The 27,891-nt window shown below is 40.2% G+C and overlaps 1 protein-coding gene across 6 annotated transcripts in view; it reads left to right on the top strand.

The window, feature by feature from the left end:
- EPB41L3 (erythrocyte membrane protein band 4.1 like 3) overlaps positions 1 to 27,891 on the top strand; it is a 145,749-nt gene that overhangs the window by 61,272 nt on the left and 56,586 nt on the right. For all 6 annotated transcript variants that reach the window (XM_075270642.1, XM_075270641.1, XM_075270640.1 and 3 more), the window contains exons 4-6: positions 12,960 to 13,064; positions 19,546 to 19,588; positions 24,828 to 24,903. In XM_075270642.1, the coding sequence (XP_075126743.1) occupies positions 12,960 to 13,064; positions 19,546 to 19,588; positions 24,828 to 24,903 (224 nt within the window). The remainder of the gene's footprint in view (positions 1 to 12,959; positions 13,065 to 19,545; positions 19,589 to 24,827; positions 24,904 to 27,891) is intronic.

Genomic DNA, 27,891 nt, shown 5'->3' with positions numbered 1-27,891 from the left:
CTGCTGGTAGCCCGATCCCGCAGCTGAAACACTTTTAAGAGACGGTCCTAGCGCTTGCTGGTCTTTCTTGGGCACCCTGGAGCCTTTTTGCTAACAATGGAACCTCTCTCCTTTGAAGTTCTTGATGATGCAATAGATTGTTGACTGAGGTGCCATCTTTCTAGCTGCGATACTCTTCCCTGTTAGGCCATTGTTGTGCAGTGCAATGATGACTGCACGTGTTTCTCTAGAGATAACCATGGTTAACAGAAGAGAAACAATGATGCCAAGCACCAGCCTCCTTTTAAAGTGTCCAGTGGTGTCATTCTTACTTAATCATGACAGATTGATCTCCAGCCCTGTCCTCATCAACACCCATACCTATGTTAATGGAGCAATCACTGAAACAATGTTAGCTGGTCCTTTTAAGGCAGGGCTGCAATGATGTTAAATTGTGTTTTGGGGGATAAAGTTCATTTTCTAGGCAAATATTGACTTTGCAAGTAATTGCCTGTTAACCTGATCACTCTTTATAACATTCTGAAGTATATGCAAATTGCCATTAGAAAAACTGAAGCAGTAGACTAAACTTTTGGCCATGACTGTACAGGTCAGTACTTCTCTGTATTGTCCTATGCATTCCTGCTCATGTGTCACAGTGAGGGAGACAGAATTAGATGAGCAGTCTCTTGTATAAGAGCCTTATCTTATGGCATAGCACTTAGTCTGCACCCAGCAACGCTGAGACTATGAAAACTCAACATGGATCATGCACAGGGATTTTTGATTTAGAAAATCTGGTCTCCTTTCAGGTCTATGGAGTCAGAGTTGGAATCAATTTTGGGTTGAGTCAGAGGCAGAAAAATAAGTTACCGTTTGTGGCTTCAAAATAAAATTTGTCACTTCTAATGATATTATACAGTTAATAATATTGTATAATTAATTAGATGCATGTCACGGAGCAAAGGTATACGTCTTCCTCCGGATGGTCTTTTGAATCAACACGGACGCAAGAGGTCGGGAGACAACAGCAATTTATTGTAATCCACAAAGTTAGTAGCCGGCGGCGGTCACATCAACCGTAATAACAATAAGTCCACAGAAGTCACAATCCAATGATAACTTTGGTTCCTTGGTCCTGTAACTAAATCCTGGCTCTCTGCAGAGCTGTGCACAGGCCGGCTAACACATACTAACTCCAGCTACAACTATATACTAAGACTGTTACACCTATATCTGTGGGTGGGAAGGGCTGAGTCACAGATCCTTCCCCCCTCACCTATACCAAGGAGAGCAGACTCCCTGTCTACTATGGACAATGCACCATCCAACATCTTCTTGGAGACACTGATCAGATTATCTCCACCCATTGTCCTCACTGGTCCTCACTAGTTAGAGGTATTTGCATACAATGTGCTAACACACTAGACCCTAATCAGCCAACTACACATTGATGTATATAACAGGTTAGAGAATACATTCCACATGAAATATATATTACACATTGCCTATAGTATAGACTCTAACCATCCCGTGACAACCCCTCCCCCTCTCAAAACATGTGCATGACACAATTGGCCTACACAGGTAAATTGGGGAATGCACATCAGTCTCTATAGCTCATATGTCCTCCTGCCGGGATAACCCATCTGCGTTCTGGTGTTGGTTCCCTCGGCGGTACTGAATGGTAAAGTTGTAGAGTTGAAGGGCTGGCATCTGGCAGAAAATCCGGTCGATCCATGTTGGCGTCTCTCTGAGCTTGGCTTCGGGTCACTGCTCCCACAAAGTGGCACTGTAGATTTCCAACATCGTTGCCTAACAGAACATCGGCCGGCAGCCCGCTCATCACACCAATTGTGCATCGTTTTGGTCCATAACCATAGTCGAGTTCCACGGTAGCTTTAGGAATACGTTTCCGAGTACCTCCTGCCAACTCGATAGAAAGGCCAGGGCCCTCCTCTAGGGCCTCGGGTCGAACCACTCGGGGGTCCGCTACCATTAGGAAAGCTCCCGAGTCCCGGAATCCAACAACTGTTCGGCCATCCAGTAGGACCTCCTGCAAGTGCTTCCGCTGAAGGTTTGCGGGATGTGTGGCGGAAGGCTGAATCCCATAGACCCCTGGAGGTGGAACAGATGGGTCATTCATGGAGTCATCTGGAAATGGGGCCAAACTTTCAGTCCTAGGGGTGGTTTCCAGGTAGTGAATAGGCCGGGATGCCACGGTGGCCCGTGCCCCCATGTTAACAGGGCAACTAGCTTGCAAATGTCCAGGCCGCCCGCATCCAAAACATCTGCGCTCTAGCATTCTTCCAGTAGGTCGTTGTCTAGGGACAGGGTTGTTCATAGCTGGAGGCCGATGGGCTGGGGCAGGGGTAGAGGGGGAATTGTAATCCTGAGGCCGGGCACGAAAGGTGGGTGGCTGGATGAAGGGTGTCTGGCGGACTGTGGTAGTTTTCCGCTCCTCTGCAAACAACCTCTTCCACTGCGGCTTGATGGTCAGGCCCTCATCTGCAAGGGAAGCAGCTTGCTCCACTGTGGCTGGGTTCCGTTCCAGCACCCACTCACGGAAATCAGCGGGGCACTGGGAAAAGAACTGTTCCTTAAGTATGACTTGGAGGATCTTATCGACTGTGACAGCCTCCTCTCCTTCTAGCCAGCGCTTGCATGCTTGCTTCAACTTGTGGGCGAACATGTGGAAGGAGCTTCCCCCATTGTAAGACAAAGAGCGGAACTGAACTCTGTAGGTCTCTGGAGTGACTGCATAATACTTCTGCACCGCTCTTTTAATGGCCTCATAGTCCCGCTGATCACTAGGGTCCATGGCTCTGAGAGCTTCCGCAGCCCCATCTCGTAGGTGCCCCACCAGATACCGGACCCAATCCTTCTCTGGGACTTCCATCAGGTGGCACTGGTGTTCGAAGTCCTGAAAATATCCATCAACATCCCCAGCCGCTTCATCAAAGGTCTTGAAGTGTTTATGGGAGACATATGGTGGTTCTCTCACTGTTGGGCTGGGGGTCGACGTTTGATTATAATTCCGCGTAGTTATCTCAGCCATTCGCATTTCATGCGCCATTCTTTCCTTTTCATTCGCCATTCTCTGTTCCTCCTTCTCCGTTTCCTGAGCCCTCTGTAATGCTCTACTCCTTTGCTCTGCAGTTGCTCCTAGCCCCAGCACTGCCAACTCCTCCTCATACAAAACAACCCATCTGCTCTTTTGGGTCTGTACCTGCCACTCCCGTATCTCTACGGTCTCCTGGGGGCAGCCCTCCTCATGGTCGCTTTGCAGGGTCATCTCCTCCAGTGCCTCGATCAGTTGCTCTTTCATTCTTCCCTGATAACTCAGGTTTAGTTCCCGGGCCCTTACTTGTAGACTTGCCATAGTCCAGTTCCTGTATTCTGAGGTTGTGGCTCCATTAATCGCTGGGCTGCTGTAGTCCATCTCGCTGTCCGCTGTTGATCCCACCGCTGCCAACCAGTTGTCACGGAGCAAAGGTATACGTCTTCCTCCGGATGGTCTTTTGAATCAACACGGACGCAAGAGGTCGGGAGACAACAGCAATTTATTGTAATCCACAAAGTTAGTAGCCGGCGGCGGTCACATCAACCGTAATAACAATAAGTCCACAGAAGTCACAATCCAATGATAACTTTGGTTCCTTGGTCCTGTAACTAAATCCTGGCTCTCTGCAGAGCTGTGCACAGGCCGGCTAACACATACTAACTCCAGCTACAACTATATACTAAGACTGTTACACCTATATCTGTGGGTGGGAAGGGCTGAGTCACAGATCCTTCCCCCCTCACCTATACCAAGGAGAGCAGACTCCCTGTCTACTATGGACAATGCACCATCCAACATCTTCTTGGAGACACTGATCAGATTATCTCCACCCATTGTCCTCACTGGTCCTCACTAGTTAGAGGTATTTGCATACAATGTGCTAACACACTAGACCCTAATCAGCCAACTACACATTGATGTATACAACAGGTTAGAGAATACATTCCACATGAAATATATATTACACATTGCCTATAGTATAGACTCTAACCATCCCGTGACAATGCATAATTACTTTAATAGGAATTAATTCACTAGCTTTTGAATGAATATGATAATAATAATATGAGACTTTTTTTTACAACTCCTGACTGACCTTGGTTGTTAGCCATTTATGAAGGAGTTAGAGTTGGGCTGTGGAAAAATACAGACGTTGGATTCGGTGGTTTGGCCTTCGGGCTCTACAGCCCTATGTGATCTTGCCAGCAGAGCAGATTGGATAAGACTGTGGTTATACTGCAGTCAGGTGCCCTACAGATCTTCCATGTGTGAAAAGTATAGGGATCTCCTGGGATGCATATTGAAGTTGTTTTTTTATAGATATATCTCTCCTGGGTTGTGATTACAGTCTGAAACAAGATAGTATGAAAGGAGAAGATGTTATTACTTAGAAGCTCTTGAGACCGATTACCACAAAACCTGCCTTGTGAATATCCTTCCTTTCTTAAAGAAGGACTTGTCTCATTTACAAAATGTTTTCGGCTTTTTCCTGGATTGGGCGAATTTAATCGGTCAATGGATTTTTGAATGCCACTGGTTAGTCTTTGGATATTTTGAGGAATTGGTAGATGATTTTTGCAGGTGACATTGGATAATTTGCAGATCTCTCTTGCAAAGTTTGTCCAGCGCCCGGTACAATTCATGTGTAAGTATGGACACTCTCACAGGTTAGCCCACTCCTTTTTCTGTAATGTCTCAGCTGGAAACCTGCACGATTCAGGCCTATTTATGTTTATACAAATGTATAAAGGTCTCTTAGTGTGAATTTGGAAAGGATTACTTACAAGGAGTTTTGAGTGTAGGTGGGATATTCTATTCAGTTTTCGATTATGGCATCAGTATTTTTATTTAGTTCCTTCCTTTGTTTAAGTCTGTAATTCCCCTATTTTGTAATATTTACCCCTTGCCGTGCGATTTGCTTAACCATTGTTTTCCGAAAAGTTTATTAGTTAGACTACATGTTACAAGGTTGCAGTTAGTTACATGCAAGTAAGTATACGCTGTTGGAAATTTTCAAGGAAGTTCTGTTTTACAGTGCAGATAAAATGAAGTAGTCTGGACTGCCCTATCGTTTCTCTTGTCATGACCTCAGGTTAAGCAGTGTGTTTGTGTGATATCATGCTGTATGAAATGCCGCACGCTGGTTAGCAGTTTGAAAGATGTGTATCTCAAAGTGAAATTTCTGCTAGAAGTTCCGTGATGTGTTGACCTAGTTTAGCATTTGTACTGCATTATCTGGGGAATCAAGTTAAAAGAGCGCATCCACTTTGTTGTCAGAGACTTGTCATGCAGGATTTTCAGTGGAAGAATTCTCTTCGTTTTCATGTATGTAACATAATTTAATACTAATTGATTCCTAGTTAAAACACAATTGTGGTGTTCAACCATTTTCATATAGCATTTAGGTACTTCACAATTGCAGTGAAATTGTGTTCTTGTTTAATTTGATGAAGTGAATCCATATGAAAGTTAATTTACAATTGAAGCTCACTCTTGTTGCCACAGATAGACATATGAAATAACAAGTCTTTATGCAAATGAGAATTCAAGGGCCTGTATGGTGGTCCTAAACCCAGCAAGTGCATCATGTCTCCTCAGTATACTCAGCCCAACATTGCCCCTGAACTTATTTGGCTGCAGTGGACAATGGCTTAACTAACATACTCCATAGCAGGGAAAGTGCCATGTATAGTAACTGTATAGGTAAGCAGATACATGAAAAATGGTGCATAGTTATGTGCAGTACTGGAAGAAACACCAGTAATGTGTTCCTTCCCATCACTCTCTTCTATTGTTGGTAGGTTGTAACAACAAAGGTCAGATGAAAGTGAGAAATTACAAGATTAATAACTACAGGATTGGAATGCATGCAGGGTTTGTAGTCTAAATCAAAATCCCAATTAATCAGGCATTTTACCCCGATTACAATTAACAACAGTTACACCTCATTCAGTTTTGTCTCACAAGGTTCGCCTGGTGGTTTCGTTCGGACCAAACAAACCTGAACCGAAACTGTTACTATACTCTGGGGTCGCTTGCGTCTAGTCGGCACAATGCAGTGGAACCCAATGTTAGTCAGAAGACCCGAAGATTGCAGGAAATCTCACCAGAGACCAGGAGAGCTGAGTAACACCGTTTTAATGTTTAATGTACCACCTACAGTGGTATGCAAAGGTTTGGCCACCTGTGTTCAAAATTGCTGTTATTGTGAACAGTTAAGCAAGTTGAGGATGAAATGATCTTTAAAAGGCAAACTGTTACAGATTAAACACACTTTTCTATAATTTATTCAATATCAGTGTATTATTATGTTTGAGTACAATTTTAGAGTGAAAAAAGGAAAGTAGTACCTTGCAAAAGTTTGGGATGCTGTAAGGGAATTGCTAAATGAGCAATTCCCCAGTAGCTACTGGTGAATCCTGTGAGGAGGGGCACGACAAAACAGTGAGCCCTAAGCTGAACCCACCCCTATCCCTGCCTACTTGCTTCAACTACCCTAGACGGTAGAGGGCAACTGGGCCACAGTCCCTTCTTAGCTATAAGTGCAAATCTGTCTCCCAAGATGTAAACAGGGAGACAGTGCCTCTGCTATGCTGCCCTCTATAGCAAGCATCTTCAACAACATGCCCGACTTCCCAGAAGCCTTTACTGCATGATGCGAGGTTATAACCAAATCAATTTCTCAGCTACGGACGGCACCGTTTCTGTCTCTTTGGACAGAAACGGTGCCGTCCGTAGCTGAGAAATTGATTTGGTTATAACCTCGCATCATGCAGTAAAGGCTTCTGGGAAGTCAGGCATGTTGTTCAGGGTGCTTGCTATAGAGGGCAGCATAACAGAGGCACTGTCTCCCTGTTTACATCTTGGGAGACAGATTTGCATATTCTTCCCATGTTCCTTTGTAGTGGAGCAACTATGGCTGTATAAGTCTCCACACACCTGAGAAGGTGGTCTCTCCCTAAGGATAGACGTTATCCCCACAATCTAGCTATAAGTGATGACACAGAACGAAGACAAGACAAACCACAACAAAGGGGGGTTAGCTAGCCATGGGGTCAATACCAGTCAAGCAGAGCAGTACAGAATCAAAATCTGAGAGAATAGTCAAAGGTAAAGCCAAAGGTCAGGAATATGTATAGAGATAAAATTAGCAAGAGTAAATAGCCAGCACACACAAGGCAATAGCAAGCTCCAAGCTTAATGTGAGCAAACAATAGGAAGGAAGAACCCACCCCAGATTTGATAGGAAGATGGGCTGTCAATCACACAGGTAAAATTAAAACTATTAGAGGACCAGAGTCAAAACAAGGTGAAGGAGATAGGTGTGGTGGAAAGTCAATTACAGAGGTAAGGGAATACGACCGTTTTCAGACAATACAAGAAGAACCCAAAGCAAGCAATCACAGCTGGACATGCCTCCTGCACTGCTAGCGGGCAAGAATCTTAGAACCAGTTTAGATTTGTGTGCTCAGAGAACTTTGACCAAGGTCTCATACTTGAATTTGCCAGTTAAGGTTATGGATTGTTCACTACCATTTGTTAGGAAAGGCCAAGTGATGCAAATTTTAAAGCTTTATAAGTACCCAGCCTCCTCTAACCTTGTTCCAAAAATCACTAGCCATGAGTTCTACTTGGCGGCTACCAAGCACTCGGAAAATGACAATGGTAGAGGCCCACAAAGCAGGAGAAGGCTATAAGAAGATAGCAAAGAGTTTTCAAATTTCCCTTTCGTCAGTTAAAAATGTAATTAAGAAATGTCAGTTACGAGGAACAGTGGAGGTCAAGATAAGGCCTGGAACATCAAGAAAAAAATTTCAAAGACCGCTGCTCATAGGATTGACAGAGTGGCAAATCAGAACCCCCGCTTGACTGCAAAAGACCTTCAGGAAGATTTAGGAAGATTTAGCCGACTCTGGAGTTGTGGTACATTGTTCTACTGTTCCCCCCCCCCGGAATAACAGCATCGCTTCTGCCGCTGCTGGCTTCATGCAGGGCAGAAGCATAGCGATGTTGCTGGCTTCACCTGTGCCGGCGTCTAACCCTGTATTGGCGGCCCCTTCCCCCAAAGGGTAAACTACCCCCCCCCCCCCCTCTCTAGGCTCGCTCCCAGCACTTAGCCCCTCCTCCCTCCCCCCTCAGAGCAGGCTGACACATCACTTGACTCAGGAGCAGCTAGGTCAGGGCTGTGGCCACAAAAAAATGAATAAAGTGAGATAGTGGCCAAACAAAGCAGTTTTGCTGAAGCAATGTATTTAGGAAAAGTCTTACATTCACATTAACAAGCATTATAGATAGGATCCTTGTGACGGGACAACCCCTTTAAGCATGGGGCTGGATCAATCACGCTTAGGGGTTGTGTTGCAGCCAATGGCACGGGGGAACATTTCACGGGTAGAAGGAATAATGGATTCTATGAAACTTCAGAAAATTCTTGAAGCAAACATAACACTATCTTTTTAAAAAAAAAAAAAAAAAAAAGCTGAAATTGAAAAGAGGATGGCTTCTAAAATGGATACTGATCCTAAACACACCAAATCCAAAATCCACTTTAGACTAACTAAAATGGCGCAAGCTAAAAGTTTTACCATGGCGTTCAAAGTCCCCTGATCTGAACAGCATTGAAAGTCTGTGGCTAGACCTCAGAAGAGCAGTGCATGGAAGACAACCCAGGAATCTCACAGAACTGGAAGACTTTTCAAAGGAAGAAGGGAAGAAAGTCCCTCAAACAAGAATTGTAGGACTCTTAGCTGGCTACAAAAATCATTTACAAGCTGTGATATTTTCCACATGGGGCACTACTAACCATACAGGGTGCCTAAACTTTTACATACTTTCATTTTTTGTTATTTTGAAAATGTAAAATATGAAAGTGTGTGTGTGTGTGTATGTATGTGTGTATATATATATATATATATATATATATATATATATATATATATATATATATATTTTTTTTTTTCATTTTTTAAAATACATTGGGAATGTGTCATCTTTAATGTTATGCCTTTTGAAGATCATTTTACTGTTCACAATAAAGTCATTTTGACCAGGGGTGTCCAAACTTTTACATGCCACTGTTCATCGGGCCTCCGCTTATTATACTCTGAGTGCTAAGTCCTCAGTATATAATAGCAGTTTCGCTTCAGCCATATTTGATCTGAAGTGACCCCAGAGTGTAATAATAGCAGTTTCCGTTCTGATGTGTTTGGGCTGAACAAAACTGCAGATAGAAACTGGCAAATAATTGGAATAACGGAATGAAAATAATCAACGTGAAGAAAATCGTGCCTGTTAATGCTGGTTGAGGTTCAGTTTTGGTTGTTTTCTGATTAGTCTGTAGTCATGGCGACACATAATTCTGCATAGTAATTCTAAACTGAAAAAGCCCAATTAGTAGAATATTTTTTAACAAGGCTATGTACAAAGAAGGTGTGTTATTCTGTAGATGCATTGCAGGACCATTTTATGGCCTTTGGTTGAGTAGCGTTTTTGAGCTACAATGTTTAAGCTGCTGTATAAAGGTCTAGCATAATATTTTGCCCTGTGGAGCGATGATGGAATTTAGATCAACTTAGCCCTTTAGCCGGTAGCCATATAGAAAAGCAGCGCAGCCTCTTTCATTTCAGGAGATATTTTCCTGCTTTGGAAAACATTCTGTAATTTCCAGTAACATTTTCTATTGATTAAACTCTGTGCACAAAGTGAATCTCACGCTGCTCCACTGAGATCAACGGCAGAGAAGCCATAGTCACGGTACGGTTACATAACCGAGCTTTCACTTCACAAATGTCTTAATAAATGAAATCACTGCTTTCTTTAAAGGAAAGATAATATTAAATTAGCGACTGTCTTCCGAGATCATTTCCTCTTCCGAACATCCAATAGTACTAGTATGTGTAAGGAAGAGTGCCTGAAATGTGGAGCAATAAGTAAGAGTAATGAGGAAATAGTGCAAATGGAACCATTGTGAACAATGGCAGTACCTTCTTAATGTTGAACAGTTTGTATTTTGGTATAAAGCACAGCGTGTGCCATACACTGTGTATATCAAATAACATAGACTCTTATGCATTGTGTCTTCATAGTACTAAAGCTACTGTTTTAAAAACGACTCTAGTCTATTTGTAGCTTTGTATCAGTTATCCACCCATGACAAAGTATGGCGTACAATAGAAATAGTAATTAGGTCTCTTACATCATATAAGAATAGCACGATGGTCCAGTAGTTGGCACAGTTGCTTTGCAGTGCCGTAGTGTAGGGCTCGTGTCCAGCCAAGGACAACGTCTACATGCTGTTTGTATGTCCTCCCCATGTTTGCTCAAACCTGTTCCGTGTACTCTGGCTTCCACCAATGCTCCAAAGACACTGCTAGTAAATTTAGATTGTGCTCTCTACTTGTGACAAAAGTGTCTGTAAAGCACTGCATAGTATGATGGTGTTATATAAGTAAGATAAAGAAAAAAGGGACATTGGGTTTCCCATATGTCTTTTTAGATAAAATTGGGAATGGAATATGGTTTAATGGAATAGAGTAGCATAGGGGAAACATTTCTCCATTCACACTCCAGTACAATCTACACCTAGCCTTATTAGTTGTGTGTTAATGCAATATAAGTCAAAGATCAATCGTCTGTTAGTGGACCATGTACTGACTGGTAAAATTACTGCCTGTGACCAGCGTTTATTGGCGCTTTGGTGAAATTAGCTGTTACTATATGAGGAGCAGGCTTAGCTATTTGCTAGGAGTAAGAAGTCGTCAATTCCATGTAGTTTTGTCTAAGAATTTTTTTCTCACACTACAAAAGACATCAGCCGACTATATAGGTTCGAATGTATCACAAGGCCAAAAAGCCATAATATATAAAGCTTGACAGCACTTGTGATTTGCAATGATAATTACTATAATTAAAGCATTTATTCTGTGCTGATGGCCTTGTATGAAGGACAAAACCGTTCAATAACACTGGGAGTCTTGGGTTATTTTTAATGGCCCTGCTATCCCCACAGGAAGACTTTCAGAAGTCACCATCCCTTATGTAATTGTCAGCAGATACCATCTGTATTATTGAATAAAGTATAATGGCTTCTCACTGTGATAAAAATAGCTACAGCATTGGAAATCTGGGGAGTAGCGCCATTCTCCCAACATAGCGGTCCCTATTTTATATAGCAAATTTCCCAGATCGAGCCATGAGGTAGTTGATAAACTTTGGAAATTTCATGTGCTAGGTGTACAGCGAGCAGAGTGGTTCTGTGCCGGTTACCAAATAGCTAATTTACAGGACTCTTGCCATAACTTCCTTAAGATTGTACAAGAACAATGTCGGGAAGAATAGTAGGCAGCGGCTGCAGGCTGAGACACCCGAACAGCTAAGTACTGGTGGCATTCAATTACCCAGTACTCCACTATAGGAAAAGACTCCTTGATTGCAGGCAATTGCAGGATTGTACTATTGTTTGTTCAGCCCTGAGAGGTGTATACAAAACACATGGCTTACTCAAGGAAAATTGCCTACATTTTCTTCTTCCAAGTAACTGCAAATTCTAGACTACCATGAAGCACACAGAATTTATTTTATTTTTGTAAGAAATACTGTTTTGTCTTATGTCCATTATTACTTCTGTTTTTCTTTTATATTTTTAGGTGTAAGTTAGAGGACAGATGTTTTTGTGTACGATAGATGACATACCATATTTATATACAAATTTTCTGATATTATGTAGTTTATGACAATAAACATGTATGACAGATTCATTACGAGAAGTATGTTGCTTACAATATTAGTTTGTATATAAATTTATGTAAGTGTTATGGTTCTCCTATTTTATCAAGATCCTTAAACTTGTTAAAGCTTTACCTCCAGAGAATAGTAAAACTTCACCGTGTGCTTAGACTCATATATATCATATCTGTGTTGCAACCTCAGCCATTTGTGCTGCAGATTTCTATTTACTAAGGCTCGGTTCACATCTGCGTCAGAGTCTCCATTGGAGACCGTGACCGAGACATTGGACTCCATTGGAGACTCTCTTCTGCATTGCTTTCAGTTTCAAATAGATGGATACCTGATGGACCCCATTATAGTCAACCATGTGTTATCGCTGTTTTAGCAGTCCACTTCTTTGTTGTTTGGGTCCCCCAATGGACCCGAACAATGGAGAACAAGCAGTAGTTTGAAGCTAATGTAATTTCACAGAAAGTTGTTACTTTGTTCTGCCACATATACGCTATAGAGGAGCTGTAGCCTGTCCCTTGGGTACTTCTTTAGTAGCTCACATTGCCCTTTCCACTCCTTCTCCTTGCTCCCAACTGTGCCTATGCTGCTGTGATCTCAGGCCTTTTTCTTTTAACTAGCAGGTGCCCAATACAGACACTTACAGGTTGGGGTGTCTGTCCATCTGTTTCTCTACAAGGAGAAGGTAAAGGGTTACAGTAATTCACTTCTCCTTCGTATTGAACTGAAGGAGTATAGCCTGCAAGCTAAGCTAACAAACTGCATAGAGCACCATACTTTTAAGTCTAGATCAGAATCGTAAATATACACAATGCGGTGCATAGCCTATGGGATTTTTACTTGTATGGTAAGTAAAACGTTGCTTTCTCTGAACAGGAAACCTAGTCATATGTAATGTACTGGGGAGGAGCGTGGACCTTTAAACATCCCACTAAGCTAGTTAATGCAGACAATTGCATTTATCTATGATGCTGCCAAATATAAACTGCATAGTAAAGTAAAAGACAATATAAGTTAACACACAGTAATAGCAAGAAAACCATCTGTTTATACATTTGTAACAGTGTGCTTCCATTTACGTGAAATTTCATATGCACAGCCTTAGCATTATTGTAAATTACATGTTTAAGAATTGGTGGTATTGATATAAAATCTTTTTTTTTTTTTTTTTTTTTTTCAGAAACGGTCGAAAGGTCAAGTTCTCTTTGATAAAGTATGTGAACATTTGAACCTGCTGGAAAAAGACTATTTTGGCCTAGTGTACAGAGACTCAGAAAATCAGAAGGTACGCATTTTACTGATCCGGGAGCTTTCAGTTCGGGTCTGTATGATTAAAAAATAGCCAATTACTTGTGTGAAAAGCCTGGTCTCTAGGTGTGTGACCAATTTGTGAAAATAAAATGACACATAAATTGATATATCTGTCCATCTGCCATTTATCAGTCCACTGAATCATAAATAATGTCTTCCAGGCAGTACAGTACATAATGTCCCCAGGCCTCTTCTAATGATTGTACATTACATATAGTAATTATACTTAGTTTTATGGATGAGGTGTAATTATCAGGTATAATTATCCCGACTGCATATAAATACTGTAACTGACATTATTAATATAATTGTCATACACACATTATGTTATAAGCCGATATATATGCAACACCTTTTTGCTGCACTTTTTAGATTTCGCTATTATTTTGCAACTTAATTCCATCTATTATGGCTATTGAATACCTTTAAGCAATGCAAACAGCTTAGATCTAAGGCATAGCACCAAGACTTTGATTGTCGGAACAATCACATTCAGATATCATTTATTATTTTAACTACTACACCAAAGCTTTAGTACCGGCAATGGCATGGATTCTCAAGCTATTTAAAGCCATACTTTAGGAAGTTGAGGATAAAACCAATTATTGTATCTTCTCAATAAGAACATGAGAAGGCTGCTTTATGTAAGGACAAATCTTCTTCCAAAACCAGACATTTTAATATAACAATAATTTTGTTGGGTTCATCACATGACATAAAGTCAGCTCGTCTTCAGCTATGAGTGCTGTGTACACAGCTTTAGGAACCGCCATGATGTGTCGCCCCTTCCAGCCCGGCTGTGTGTGTGTGTGTGTATATATATATATATATATATATATATATATATATATATATATATATATATATATATATATTATTCTTTTTTATTTTTTTTAGGAGGCTGTGTTCCTCAGCTATGTATTAGCCTCTGTTACAGGGGAAATAAATAACTAAACAAATGTATAATGTACACAGTATATAACAAAATATATGACTAAAGAAAAAGTAAAAAAAAAATAATATATGTATATATATATATATATATATATATATATATATATATCTCACAGGTTTTAGCCCCACCCCAGACTGCACAATAATGTGTCACCTATGTAAAAATTATCATAAGATTTTCACTTTTTTTTGTTTTAAATATAATTGTTTGTGGATATTTAAATACATTAAAAATATGCAAAAATAAAAACACACCTAAAAATAAAACCCTATTTCTCACCAAAATGGGACACACAAATTCAACAGGAACTCACAGGAAGCAAATGTTACAGCCTTTAAAACTGCACAAAAAAGTTGTCTGGTCCTGAACCAGGTAAAATGGCTAGTAACATTGAGCATGTATTTCGAACTAAATATAGTCATACGCTTTGTCCTTTTTACATTTTATTTTATTGTACACATGAGGATTTTAACAGGAAATTGAGATAATTTATGATATTAGATAACTTTACATTGTGCTAGTTTAAAGGGCCCTAAATCTAAAGTCTGCTACATTTGTACAGTTGAATACGATCTATTTTTCTCAGTAAAAATTCATTTTATGCTAAGGGCTTATGCATACAGCCATGCTGTGCTGTGACCTTAATAAATATGGAGTGTTTCTAGAAGCTCCAAAATTCTGAATACCTTCCGACTAAGGCGCGGATCAAATCTGTGTTCGGGCCATTGTATTCCCCTTATCCGTATGAAATATGCAAAGAGAAAAGTCTTGCAAGCAGCACTCTACTCTCTGCATTCTTTGCACGGAAACAACATGGACCCCATTATAGTATATGGGATGGGATCCGCGGGTTTCCTTAGGTAACCACTTTTTTATGCAGATAAGTTTAAATTCAGTGGGTCCCCAAACAGGCTGTAAGGAACAGATTTTTGGTGCACGCATCAAAAACCCTACAATTTTTGGTACAAAATAAGCAAATAAGTTATCTCTCCTTATTGAAGAGACATATACACTCACCGGCCACTTTATTAGGTACACCATGCTAGTAACGGGTTGGACCCCCTTTTGCCTTCAGAACTGCCTCAATTCTTCGTGGCATAGATTCAACAAGGTGCTGGAAGCATTCCTCAGAGATTTTGGTCCATATTGACATGATGGCATCACACAGTTGCTGCAGATTTGTCGGCTGCACATCCATGATGCGAATCTCCCGTTCCACCACATCCCAAAGATGCTCTATTGGATTGAGATCTGGTGACTGTGGAGGCCATTGGAGTACAGTGAACTCATTGTCATGTTCAAGAAACCAGTCTGAGATGATTCCAGCTTTATGACATGGCGCATTATCCTGCTGAAAGTAGCCATCAGATGTTGGGTACATTGTGGTCATAAAGGGATGGACATGGTCAGCAACAATACTCAGGTAGGCTTTGGCGTTGCAACAATGCTCAATTGGTACCAAGGGGCCCAAAGAGTGCCAAGAAAATATTCCCCACACCATGACACCACCACCACCAGCCTGAACTGTTGATACAAGGCAGGATGGATCCATGCTTTCATGTTGTTGACGCCAAATTCTGACCCTACCATCCGAATGTCGCAGCAGAAATCGAGACTCATCAGACCAGGCAACGTTTTTCCAATCTTCAATTGTCCAATTTCGATGAGCTTGTGCAAATTGTAGCCTCAGTTTCCTGTTCTTAGCTGAAAGGAGTGGCACCCGGTGTGGTCTTCTGCTGCTGTAGCCCATCTGCATCAAAGTTCGACGTACTGTGCGTTCAGAGATGCTCTTCTGGCTACCTTGGTTGTAACGGGTGGCTATTTGAGTCACTGTTGCCTTTCTATCAGCTCGAACCAGTCTGGCCATTCTCCTCTGACCTCTGGCATCAACAACGCATTTCCGCCCACAGAACTGCCGCTCACTGGATGTTTTTTCTTTTTCGGACCATTCTCTGTAAACCCTAGAGATGGTTGTGCGTGAAAATCCCAGTAGATCAGCAGTTTCTGAAATACTCAGACCAGCCCTTCTGGCACCAACAACCATGCCACGTTCAAAGGCACTCAAATCACCTTTCTTCCCCATACTGATGCTCGGTTTGAACTGCAGGAGATTGTCTTGACCATGTCTACATGCCTAAATGCACTGAGTTGCCGCCATGTGATTGGCTGATTAGAAATTAAGTGTTAACGAGCAGTTGGACAGGTGTACCTAATAAAGTGGCCGGTGAGTGTATGTGGTGCAGGATAGGAATTTATGGCACACAAAGTAAATTCATAAGTTTTCACCATTTTAGTCTTTGTCTAATATGGACAAGAAAATCTATTGATACTGTAAATATGCTCCAATGTGCTCTCAAAACAGATGTGTGATGGAGGTTACTAAAATAGCTCTCACACGTCCATTTTTTTGTGGTCAAAGTGAATAAGCCCTGAGGCTAAGGCCCCGCATAGCAAGCCGCAGGAAATAATGCTGTGGAAAAGACTGCTTAGAATGACTTTCTCTGTGTATGACTCTCAATTCTAGTGATGGATTATTTGCAACAATATAAATCAGAATAAAGTATTGTTTGACTGTGTAAAAAGATATGCCTGAACTGTCCCTGAAGTTGTGGTAGAAGGCAATGTGATCTGTGTGTATCACATAAAATGCACATTGGGTTTTTCGCTACCATGGTCTCACTGCTGATGTGCTGGTAATCTGCAGGCTGCCCATGTACCTTTCATCTTCCGTAAGTGATTAGAAGAGAGCAAAGCCTAAGGCGAGCTGTTGTAGCTGGCAGGTGCATACATAATTGCCAAATAATTAGAAGCTGGCCTTTGTTGCTGAAATCTCTGCAAGGCACTCCAGCATTCAAGCTGATATTAGGTATTCATTCACATAGTGAGAACACCTTGTTACTAATTGCATTTACATATGTATGAACCAATAAATTGGGATTTTTTTTGACAAATTCATTTTCGAAGGACAAAAAATTCTTTTGCGATACTTTGTTCCAATACTGTTAGACTGGTTCTAGTACATCTGTTGCAATCTACAGCAAAAACATTACAAAAATAAAAAAAAGTTAAATGGAATTACAGAAGATTGTCATCAACTTTTTGTGATGTCAGTGTCAAATTAAATGTCACAACACAAAAAAAAACAAGTGGTGTGGACTTACTGTACTAAACACTGGTATCTCTTGACACATTTCTATTGAATTCCTCTTCCAGTCATTTACAGCCCACACATCCCCTATGAACTAACATTGGCTGCATGAATGGACAAGTTTAAGCTTGACGCTACATGTTTTTGCCTTAGGACTCAATAGGGAAGGACAAAGAAGTGCTATATTATAGGTACAAGACAATCTTTCCATTCTAGGCCAAGGTTATAGCAGAATGAGATGAAGCAATGTCAAACATTTGTCAATTATGAGACCTTATGAGGCAATTATGAGGTTGGTTCAGTCAGGAGAAGCCTCACCCATTATTAGCAGTGATAAAACAATGCTCATCCTGACTATGACTGTAAAAACCTCAGCATATAGTTGAATGTATGTTTTCATTCGCAATCACAAGAATATTGGCAAAGTAGCCCACCAGACAACCAAATTGTGAGCTGGACCCCAGTTATAAGAACTTCGAAAGTTTGTCATCCTTTTTAGATCAAGTTCTAGGAGGATGTTTGTGAGGATGAGATTTTTTGTATCAGTTGTCCAATCTATACAATGTTGTGATCCATGTCACAATTTGTCCTTCATTACTTTTTCTCCTGTTCTCAAAAGTGACACTATTTGTACATAGAGGGCCTGAGTCCACCATAGAGAGCTTAGGTTATCTGCTCTATAAACCATGTTTTAGGCTAAGGCCTTGCGTAGCGAAATGCATAAGATACACACACAAAAAAAAGCAACATAAACACATTGTGCTTTTTTCTGCAGATCTTGCTGTCTTTTTCTCCCCCTCGTTTTTTCTTTCTTTTCCTATTAAATATATAGAGAACATGCTTGCGATGTGGCAGCTCAAATTAACAATTTGTGTTTTTTTTTCTACCCACAATGTGTGGATGAACTTAAATAAAATCTCCCTCACTTTGTTGGTGCTGTAAAACGCAGCATTGCTAGGTTTCCACAATATGGGGCGTTAGACACTTTTTTCCTCTGTGTCCCAGGTGGGAGGTGTTCATTAAGGTGCACCAAATAATTGCTACAAATTTCTGGCACAAAGTAGGCCAACTAGTAGGTGTTTTATACTAAGAGAGGATATTCTAGAGATGCACCAAATTTATCACCCATCAGCAACTAACGTGATAAATCTGGTGCAGTTTTCGACAGTGTTGTCTAAGTTTATGCTGCCTAAGGCCTCATACACACGACTGTAGTTTTTATCCGCTACAGGCCCAGACACACAACCACAATTTTTGCAGCTGTGTGTCCGTGCTTTATTTAAGGACCACAAATTATGAAGCGTATGGCCGCATTTGCAGCACAAACCAGTGTAGAGAATCATAATGGCTCTGTGACTGCAGATACATACTAATGCAATGTGGACATGTTTTTGTGCTGATTGCGGATCAGTATTTGTGGACCATAAATCTGCTATGGTCATGTGCAGGAGGCTTAAATATTAGGATGAGTTTTTCCATTGAGGTTAATAACAAAGTTAATTTATCCTGCCCTGCCACACAGTCTACCCATTGGAAAGGTCAGATTGGTAGTAATCTAGTGGCCGTATTAATATTTTGTTGGAGTTTGGATCAATTTAGCATCAATATTGGATATTGCTAAGAACTGCAAGACATTTGCGAGTGCCGTGGAATATTTTCATTTGGAATGTAATGCGGCGTTCACACTTGCGCCACTGTCCACGGCTTTGGGTTTCTGACGAAATCCCTGGAAAAACTGCATAGAGGACGGCTTGCCGGCGGTCATTTTAGAAACCCATTCATTTAAATGGGTTTTTAAAGCAAACCCCCGGTGTCCGTATGCAGTCTCATTGGTGAAACTGTTTGTGTCCGTGCAAAACAAATGGTTCCCCCCGAGAAGTGGCTGCATACAGACAATGGCGGTTTGCTTTAAAAACTCATTCAAATGAGCAGGTTTTTAAACTGACCGCCAGCGTGCCCTCCCCTATGCAGTTTTTCCAGGGATTTTGGTGGAAACCCAAATGGCACCACACCACATAAGATAGACAACGGACGCTAGGTTCGCGTCTGCAGAAAATGCGGAGAGAGAAGCGCTGAGTGGGGAACTGAATCCCCGGTGGAGACTAGGCAAAGGTGTGAACCTAGCCTTATGCAGAAAACATGTATTCCATTAGAGCATTAAAAAAACCTACTGATTCACAAAATAAAATGTTAGTGTGAATGTGGCCTGGTTTTCTTTTGCAGTTCTATGTTCTTTGTTGGTTATATTTCCAATATAATACAAAAGATATGTTACGACTTCTGTATTATGGTGTGCATTAGATAGTTCCATCCTCAGTAATTACATTTTGTATATTCTGTCTTCTCTTTTAGAACTGGTTGGATCCTGCTAAAGAAATCAAGAAACAAACACGAAGTAAGTGATACCTGTTGCAGCCATCTAGAATGCCCAATAACCGTTATTACAATGTTGTATCATACGAGCGTACCACCTATTAAACTCATTGGAGATTGCCATAAATACAGCGTAGTAGGTAGCAGCGAATGGATCGCTTAGCCAAGCAGAAGTGAAAGAAAATGAATTGGTTTTAGGGGTGACCGCACACATCTGACAAATCATAGGCACACAAAAAGGTAAAGTGCTCTTAAATGTGTGTTCTTGACTAGAATATCTTTGAGCCATTCTCGAGTACCTAATGTTTCACATTTAAAGCCATTCAAAAGTGATTTAATGTACTTGGTGAAATAAAAGCCTTTATTCGGGGGAACAACGATCTCATAAGTGGTTGTCATAATGGGATAAAATTAATGACACTCAAATGCGCACAGTACATTAATATTTTCAAGTCATGAGATTATAAGACTTTGAGATGATTGAAATTTGTTCTGACAATATTCTGGCCATTTGACCATTATTTCTGTAGTGCATCAGAAATAAAGTGATTCTTACAAATCATATTGAAGTAAAATTGACTAACTTGCTCTAATAAAAATGGTACAATTTGTTATGAGTGCCACGTCTGAAGATCATAAAACATTTGCTACGTCTGCATCCAAATTTTTACTCTTAAACTGTCCAGTTTTGAAGCATGGATGGCACACCTGTTTGAAGGGGAAACACACTATATGGAAATCCTACACATTACAACTACAGGAGCTTTTAGGACATCCCATTCTAAATACATAGGCAGTAATATGGAGTTGGACACCGTCTTACTAGTTAAAACAACTTCCATTCTTCTGTGAAAGCTTCCTGACTTTTGGAGTTTATCAGTGGGAATTTTTACCCATTGTCCTTTGTGAGATCAAGAATTGATGTTAGGCAGGAGGGCCTGGCTCACAGTCTGTTCTACTTCATGTCAAAAGTGTTCAAGGAGATAGGGGTCAGGCCTCTGTGAAGATCTGTGCACTGGGGCACAATCATACTAGAATAGATAAAGGCCTTTCATAATTTCTAAAGTTGGAAGCATACATACAAGATTTGCCTTCATTGGAACGAAGAGGCCTGGCCAAATCCTAAAAACTACCTCATAGCACTATCCTCCACCAAACATTACAGTTGGCACAGTGCAGTCAGGCAGATGTTCTCCTAACATGTGCCAGTCTTAAACCTATCCATCAGATGATAGAAAAGTGTGATTTGTCATTCCACATGACACTATGAAGTAAACACGACACTATGAAGTAGCTCACTACATATAGACATTACCCTTATCATGAGAGATTATTTATTATGATTACTAGATATCTAATATAAGTGAAGATCAACTAATATGCACAGTAAATGTACATTACATTACATTACATAGGTTTAGAAAGAAAAAATACTTGCTGCAGAAAGAACAGACTTGTAGTAAACCCAATGTTATCTTTGTGTTTACATAGAGAGATAACTCACAGGTCCTAGCCTTTATCAGCAAACTGCAGTTAGCTGACCTGATTGTCCTGGCCACACAGAGCAGCAAGAGAACTCGCCCCCCTCCACAGAGTAGGGAGTTCTCCTCTGATTTGTTATCGGATACAGGACGGGGACCGAGAAAGTGATGTGTAAACAATGGGAGCAATAATTTCACGTATCGGGCAAACGAAGCATCATTTCTAAAGCATTGTATTTAGCAAAACTCTTAATCCAGCAGGATCCTTGAGATGTGAATACCACTTTAAAATGGCATGGTTGCACAAGCTGTTTATATTCTTCTATAACTTAGCATTTTCAACCAGTTGAAGTATGAATTCACCTCTAGACTTTAAGGACCGTCGGGCAGTACTAGCACTGTCAAAGCCATCTTAGCTCAACTCTCCCCCTCAGGCTACTTTCATGGCTAAGCTCTCACATTGCGGAAACGCAGCAGAAAAACCTCTGCATTTTACAGTACCTGTAAAGTGAATGAGATTCTGGCTAATCCCATCTGCAATTTGCAGAAAAAAACCCTGCAGAATAATGCAGCATGTCAATTGTACCCTTTGAAACTCAAAACATTTATCCCATAGATTTAATAAGGCAATAAAAAAACATAGAGAAAAACGCAGCTAGACAGGAATGAAAAATACTGTGGATAAAAATAGGATGTGTGTCCATTGCGCTTTTTTGTGCTCCATGGGGCCTTAGCCCATTACTGTCTAGTTTTCATAACTATGTGCACACACCACTGGTTGGAGACCACATAGAAAAATGGCTAAAGACCTACTGATAGAGAATGTAGTTCTATATGGGACAGTGACTGACAAGGTCTGCAGAGCGCTGTGGAGTATGATGGCGCTAAACAAGTAAGCTAAATAGATAAAAATAAATGACCGCTCTGGCAAATGTGACCATACCTGTGCATTGTAAAGGATGAGAGCTATGGCCAAACCCTCAGCAATAATTGACTTGCTGTGGATTCAAACCAAGTCAAGGATTTTTTTCTGCTAACTAACTGCAAACTTGCTCCATTTTCCCAGCCTTAAAGTTGACCATGGCAGTAAGCTATCACTGTGACACAAAAAGCATGTTCTCTATTCCATTAACAGCCCCTACAACAGCGTATAAGTGGTTTAGAAGCAGTTTTGGTGGTGATATAGTCCCTTTTCTGGTTGTTTCTTGTGTATAAAAGACATTACATTTTTCATAGTTAAAACATTTGTACTGCTCTGATCCAAATGAGTAAATAATGACTCTGGTTCAAGGCTCTATTATGTCTATTTTTACAGAGCCATAATAGGGCTGCAGCTTACAAGCACTCCACTATGCTTCCCTATGATTTGGACATAATTGGGGTATTCGCTTCTAGAATAAGATATCTCTGTATCTGTTAAAGGGAAAGTATTGCCAGGAAATGACCTATTGTTTAAATCACATTTTTATATTAAACGTATTTTCTAAGAACTTTTGGTGATAATTTTTCTCATTATCTACAATTAAAAAAAAAAAAAAAAAAATCCTAACAATCTTGTGTTTCAAACTTTTATGTAATTTGTGACTTCCTGTCTCTTGGAGATGGACCATGAGCCATAGATGCAGACCCCTTTGACTATTGTGGGAGATTTTTCTAGGGATTCTATGTGATCTATGCAGGAGTCATTGTGCAGGGAAGGGAAGTAGGGAAGCTGAGAAGTCACCTGTTGGGATTGGTGGATTCTGTGTTTTGGCTTCATATACACGATAGCGGTGATCATGAGTGAGGTGGCTACTGCAAAGAAATCTCCTACAGAAAACCGTAAAGCTGGTGACAGACTACTGTGGCCGTGGTCAATGTGCTATCTGTGTATTTCACGAGCTCACTGACATATTATTTGCTATGGGCCTGCACACACAACATTTTCACAGTCCCATGTGCAGCCCAACAGTCCGGGCCACATTAGATAGGACATGGCCTATTTTGCGGCCCGTGCTTCCATGACTCCTATTCATTTAATGAAACATGGTCCGTGCACGGGTGGCACATGGGAACATCCCCGTGTCCCCCGTGTGAAGCCTTTGCTTTTAAATCACGGCAGGCTGGTTGCAGCACAGTCGTCTGCAACTGGCTGAATTCTGTGTTGTTGTTGTTTGTTTTTTTTTGTTTTTTTTTTTGGTTATTGGCCAGAGTCAGAACTGCAGGACTTTCTTTTTTTTAATTTAATAACATGAAAAACCCCTCCCCCCCACCCCAAGCTCAACAATACTTATTTAAAATGTATGTGACTTAAAGTAAATGAATCACAAGAAAATAACCTATTTTTGTAATCCTATTTTAAGTTCATTGGAGCCTGTATAGCAGTTCACTGCAGTTGTGTGCACATGTTCTAAAAAAAAAAAAAAAAAAAAAAAAAAAAAAGCCCTGACACACAGGGTCGCTGCTTCTGTATATGATCCATAAGCAACCTTAAGGTTACTTTTTGTTTTTTAAATACATTTATTATTTGGAGAGCGGTTATTGAAATAAGATGAAAAGATGGAGCGTTATATGTTCAGCATCTCATTTACATTGCTCCCCAAGAGGAGAAAGTGTAAATTAATGCAATATTGTATACCTCAATGACCAATTACATTTTAAAGCTGAAGCCCCATGTGGCAAAATCCGTGGAAGTTTACAGTCCCTGCAAAGTGGATGAGATTCTAGTGAATCCCATTTACACATTGCAGAAAAATAACCACAAAGAAAATGCTGTGATTTCCAAAATCGTTGCTTTTTTGGAAATCTTTGCATGTCAGTTATACTTACAGAAATACTGGCAGTTTCCATATAGGTATAATTGAAACAGAAAGTCTGCGGAATGTTTGTGAAAAGAGCTGCGTTTCGGCCGCGGTATTTATTTCACTTGCTTGTAGTACCCCAGATGAAAAAATACATTCAAGTTGTGCTTATAAAGAAGGCATGACCAAAGAACATCAAAATGTGATCCAAAAAAACTACACGTCATCATGGTACAATATAGTATGTAACAATGCAACTGCAAACATATATGTTTTGCTTTTGACTGCAAGAATCAAGCCTCACTTCGAGGTGTAGTGCTCCTGCGTCACGGGTTCTATTTTAGGAGATTGATGACAGCCCATTGCTTTATAGTAGGTCCATCAGTTTACCGTTTTTATTTATTTTTAACTGTGGACTTTGCTGACCTGCCTGTCGGAAAAATAACCAGACTGAACGAAACTTCACACTTCACAAAATGATTTCATTAGATTTCTGTATGTCACATTGTTCTCTTGCTATAAAGCAATGTACATCTTGTAATAAGTACAGATCCAATGAAATGTCATGCATTTTTATTGTGTCTCCCCCAGGCCTGTGCACTGGCACAATTCTAATTACACTGCTGCTCTATGCCATATTATCTCTTTTATTTTTAGCTGAAATGCGCCCGGATGTCTCGCACACTCTGCATCCTTCCCAGCAGCATTCTCACCCATCACTTTTATTTTCACTCAGATCTGGATTTTACTGCTTTTCTGTACAACATAATGACCTTGCATCTTCCAGCGTCTCCCTGCTGCAGTCCTGATGAAAGTAGTTTTGCAGCATGCTGGGCCTCAAATGATATAATACTTTCTGAAATCTTGTGTCTGCAGACATCTCCGTATTCCTCTCTTTATACAACTGACACAGAAATGGGCAGATTGCTTGTTACACAAGAGTTTCGGGTAATATTGTATTAAAATAAGTGTCAAATGATTTATTGTTTCCTTTTCTCAGATGGTTCTTGGCAGTTCTCCTTTAATGTGAAATTCTACCCACCCGATCCTTCCCAGCTTTCAGAAGACATAACCAGGTATTTATGGTATATTTTCTTTTGAAATGTTTTGTGCTGAAGCTTTTCTGCTCACCTTCAGCCGTGGCATATGGGATATTTAAATGGCTATAAAATTGGCTTTTATTTTGTCTTTTTTTTTTGAATCTCAGAAAAGTGGATTGTAATGACCATCCTGTCCGTGCAGCTAGCTATTTCTGGGGACGTACACATGATAATGGTGGTTTTAATGAGTAGCTCTTACGCCGCACTAAATCCTCATGCCCATTAGTGGTGTTGTTGGTGCCCTTCGATATGCTACCAAACTTACACAAAAGCCTTATGCTATCTAATGTCCGACTGTTCCTTAAGTTGTTGTATTATCTTGCATTATAGTACACAGAAGTTTGTAGTATTATTGGTGGACATGTTAGCAAGGTGCTTAATAATGGTTTTCATTATTGTACATCATGTATATTGTGTTCACCAAAATGGCCTATTTTTCAAGTTTCACATTTTTATGAGAAACATATCTTTTTAAGAAGTTTTAGTGATTTTATTTTTCATTCTCCATGTCACTATATTTAAAATAAATAAATAAATAAAAATACAATATCCTGCTATTTTCACACATGTCCATTAAAGCCTGATAGCCTTATACTTGATATTTCTGTAGGGGTTTTCAATACAGTAGTCACTCCATTTACATCACAAACAAGACAAACCATGGATCACAATAGAACTCCACATCTCTACAGATAACACTAAGGGTCCATTCACATGGAGGAATTTGGTGTGGAATCTTCCACATGGAAAAAAAAAAGCTAGCAGAACCCATTGAAATTAATGGCAGGCTTTTTTTTCAGTATGAAAAATTCCACACCAAATTTCTCACCATTTTCCCCCATGTGAATGGACCCTCAGTGTGGCTGATCATTGCATCCACTACTGACAATAGATGATGTCACAACCCTTCTAATCCCGTCCATACACAGAGCATTCCCAGAAAACTCTTCCATCGACATCAATTTATCCATTCAGATGTTGTCCTTGGCTATCAGAACATAAAAAGGCTATACTGTATATTTCACGATCTGCTTGTGATAAATAAGTTAAAAAAAACCCAAAAAACTGGTGACACTTTGCTTTTAAGTGCATATGGCAAATAGCCTTTCTGTAACAAGTCTGGATAATAGAAGGATAACACTAAAGTTGAGGCTTCTCTAACTCTGCCAGTCCTGAAGTGTGACCATAGTGACTTTGATGCCTATTATTGGATCATGTGATCTCTATACCATGTGATTCCAGTGATTGGTCTAAAACAAAACCTATACTCTTAAATGAAGGATAATATATCTCTATCTATCTATCTATCTATCTATCTATCTATCTATCTATCTATAAATATACAAGCAGCACCCATAGCACTGTAACAGTGAGAGTGGGGAGGAACGCCTCCTCCCTCTCCTCAGAGTACTTGTACTCTCACAGTACAGTGCTATAGGCGCTGCTGTGAGGAAGGCCCTTCTGACGGTGAAGAGCTACAGTATCGGCACCGATAGCTCTTCACCTGGGGCACAGATTGTGAAAGCTGACTGAATTCAGCGCACTGTTGGCTTTCTAGCAGTATATAAAATCGTATGAGCCCCAAGTGATGAAAGGTTCTCTTTAAGGGTACATTCACACCTGTGTGCAGATTCGGGAATTCTGTCCCCAAATTTGTTTTAAAAATGTGGAGAGAATAGTCCTGCAAGCAGAACTTTCTCTGGAGATTTCGGGCAGTTTATAATTTTTGTTTTTCTTGCATTTCATACTATAGAGATTCTAACCTAGTTTGTCCAGCTATACTTCATTATCTCTCCACTGTCCCAATATCTTAACTTTCACTGACCCAACTTCTTTAACTCTGTTTTAATATTTCTTAGCAGAAATGTTATATCCATTTTTTTGTGCTGTTTGTCTACATTCAGGTCAGGGCCCCACGTCGCGTAAAACCTGCATCAAAACCTACAGCATTTTACAGTAACTTTTACAGTGGTTCTGGCTAATCCCATTCACATATTGCAGAAAAAAAAATCCACAGCACAAATGCTGCGATTTCAAAAATACTTGCGTGTTTGTAAATAGTAGGTTGTCAATTATACCTACAGAAAGATTGGCGTTTCCCATATAGGTATAATGGAAGAAAAGAGCTGCAGAAAAAAACGTGAAGCGTTTCTCGCTACATGGGGCCTTAGCCTTAAAATGATCTTGTTACCTTAGTTGTTCTGGAATTGCTGGTAAAACACATTTTTTTACAGACCATGGTTAGGTTCTTTTCTCATTTGTCATAAATACAGTAAACACATTCTTTTCCGGCTATCTTATTCTGCAGTATGTGTCGCCATGGAAAGTACATGGAGTGCTGCAGAGGATCAGGTTAGCAGGTTCTGAATTTAGATGGTGTTCATTATAGCTTATTTAGTAAAATACTGCAGACAAGGTAATTGCCGTTGCAAATGGCACTCAATCTGCTGCTGGCTGTAAATGCTCAGTATCAATGCTGATAACAGCACATTATTAATTTAGAAAAAAAAAAACTATTTTCAGTTTGATGCCTCTAGTTATATAACAAATTTTCATAAATGAATAAAGCACATGAATATAAGAACTTTTGTGTTATATCTTTTTTTTTTTTTTTCTTTTTTTTTTTTTTTAAATAAATGAAGGTTTCCTTCCCCACGTCTCAGGCTGGATTCCTTAGCCTCCCCTTCAGTCAGGCTCTTACCTGGAATAGCACCTGTAGCGATATCCAGCCTCACAAATAGAAGTCTATGGAGTGGGGAGGAGGAAGTTGCTACCGACTTATTTTTTTATTTTTTTGCTTTATTCTATACGGTAGTAGACGATTATCTTGCAAGAGTATAGCAGTATATCTTTCCCAGCAGAGAGTGGCTTTGCTTCAGCCATTAGTTAGCTTTTTACCTCCCCAGTGAGCTCCATTACCATCAGTACTGTTCATTTCTTCTCTATAATACTGTTTATGAGCCA

Source organism: Leptodactylus fuscus, chromosome 4 (genome assembly GCF_031893055.1).
Source record: "Leptodactylus fuscus isolate aLepFus1 chromosome 4, aLepFus1.hap2, whole genome shotgun sequence".
In the NCBI taxonomy this organism is placed as follows: Eukaryota; Metazoa; Chordata; class Amphibia; order Anura; family Leptodactylidae; genus Leptodactylus; species Leptodactylus fuscus.
Note: the sequence above shows the minus strand (reverse complement) of the source record. Positions and strands in the feature narration are given on the sequence as shown.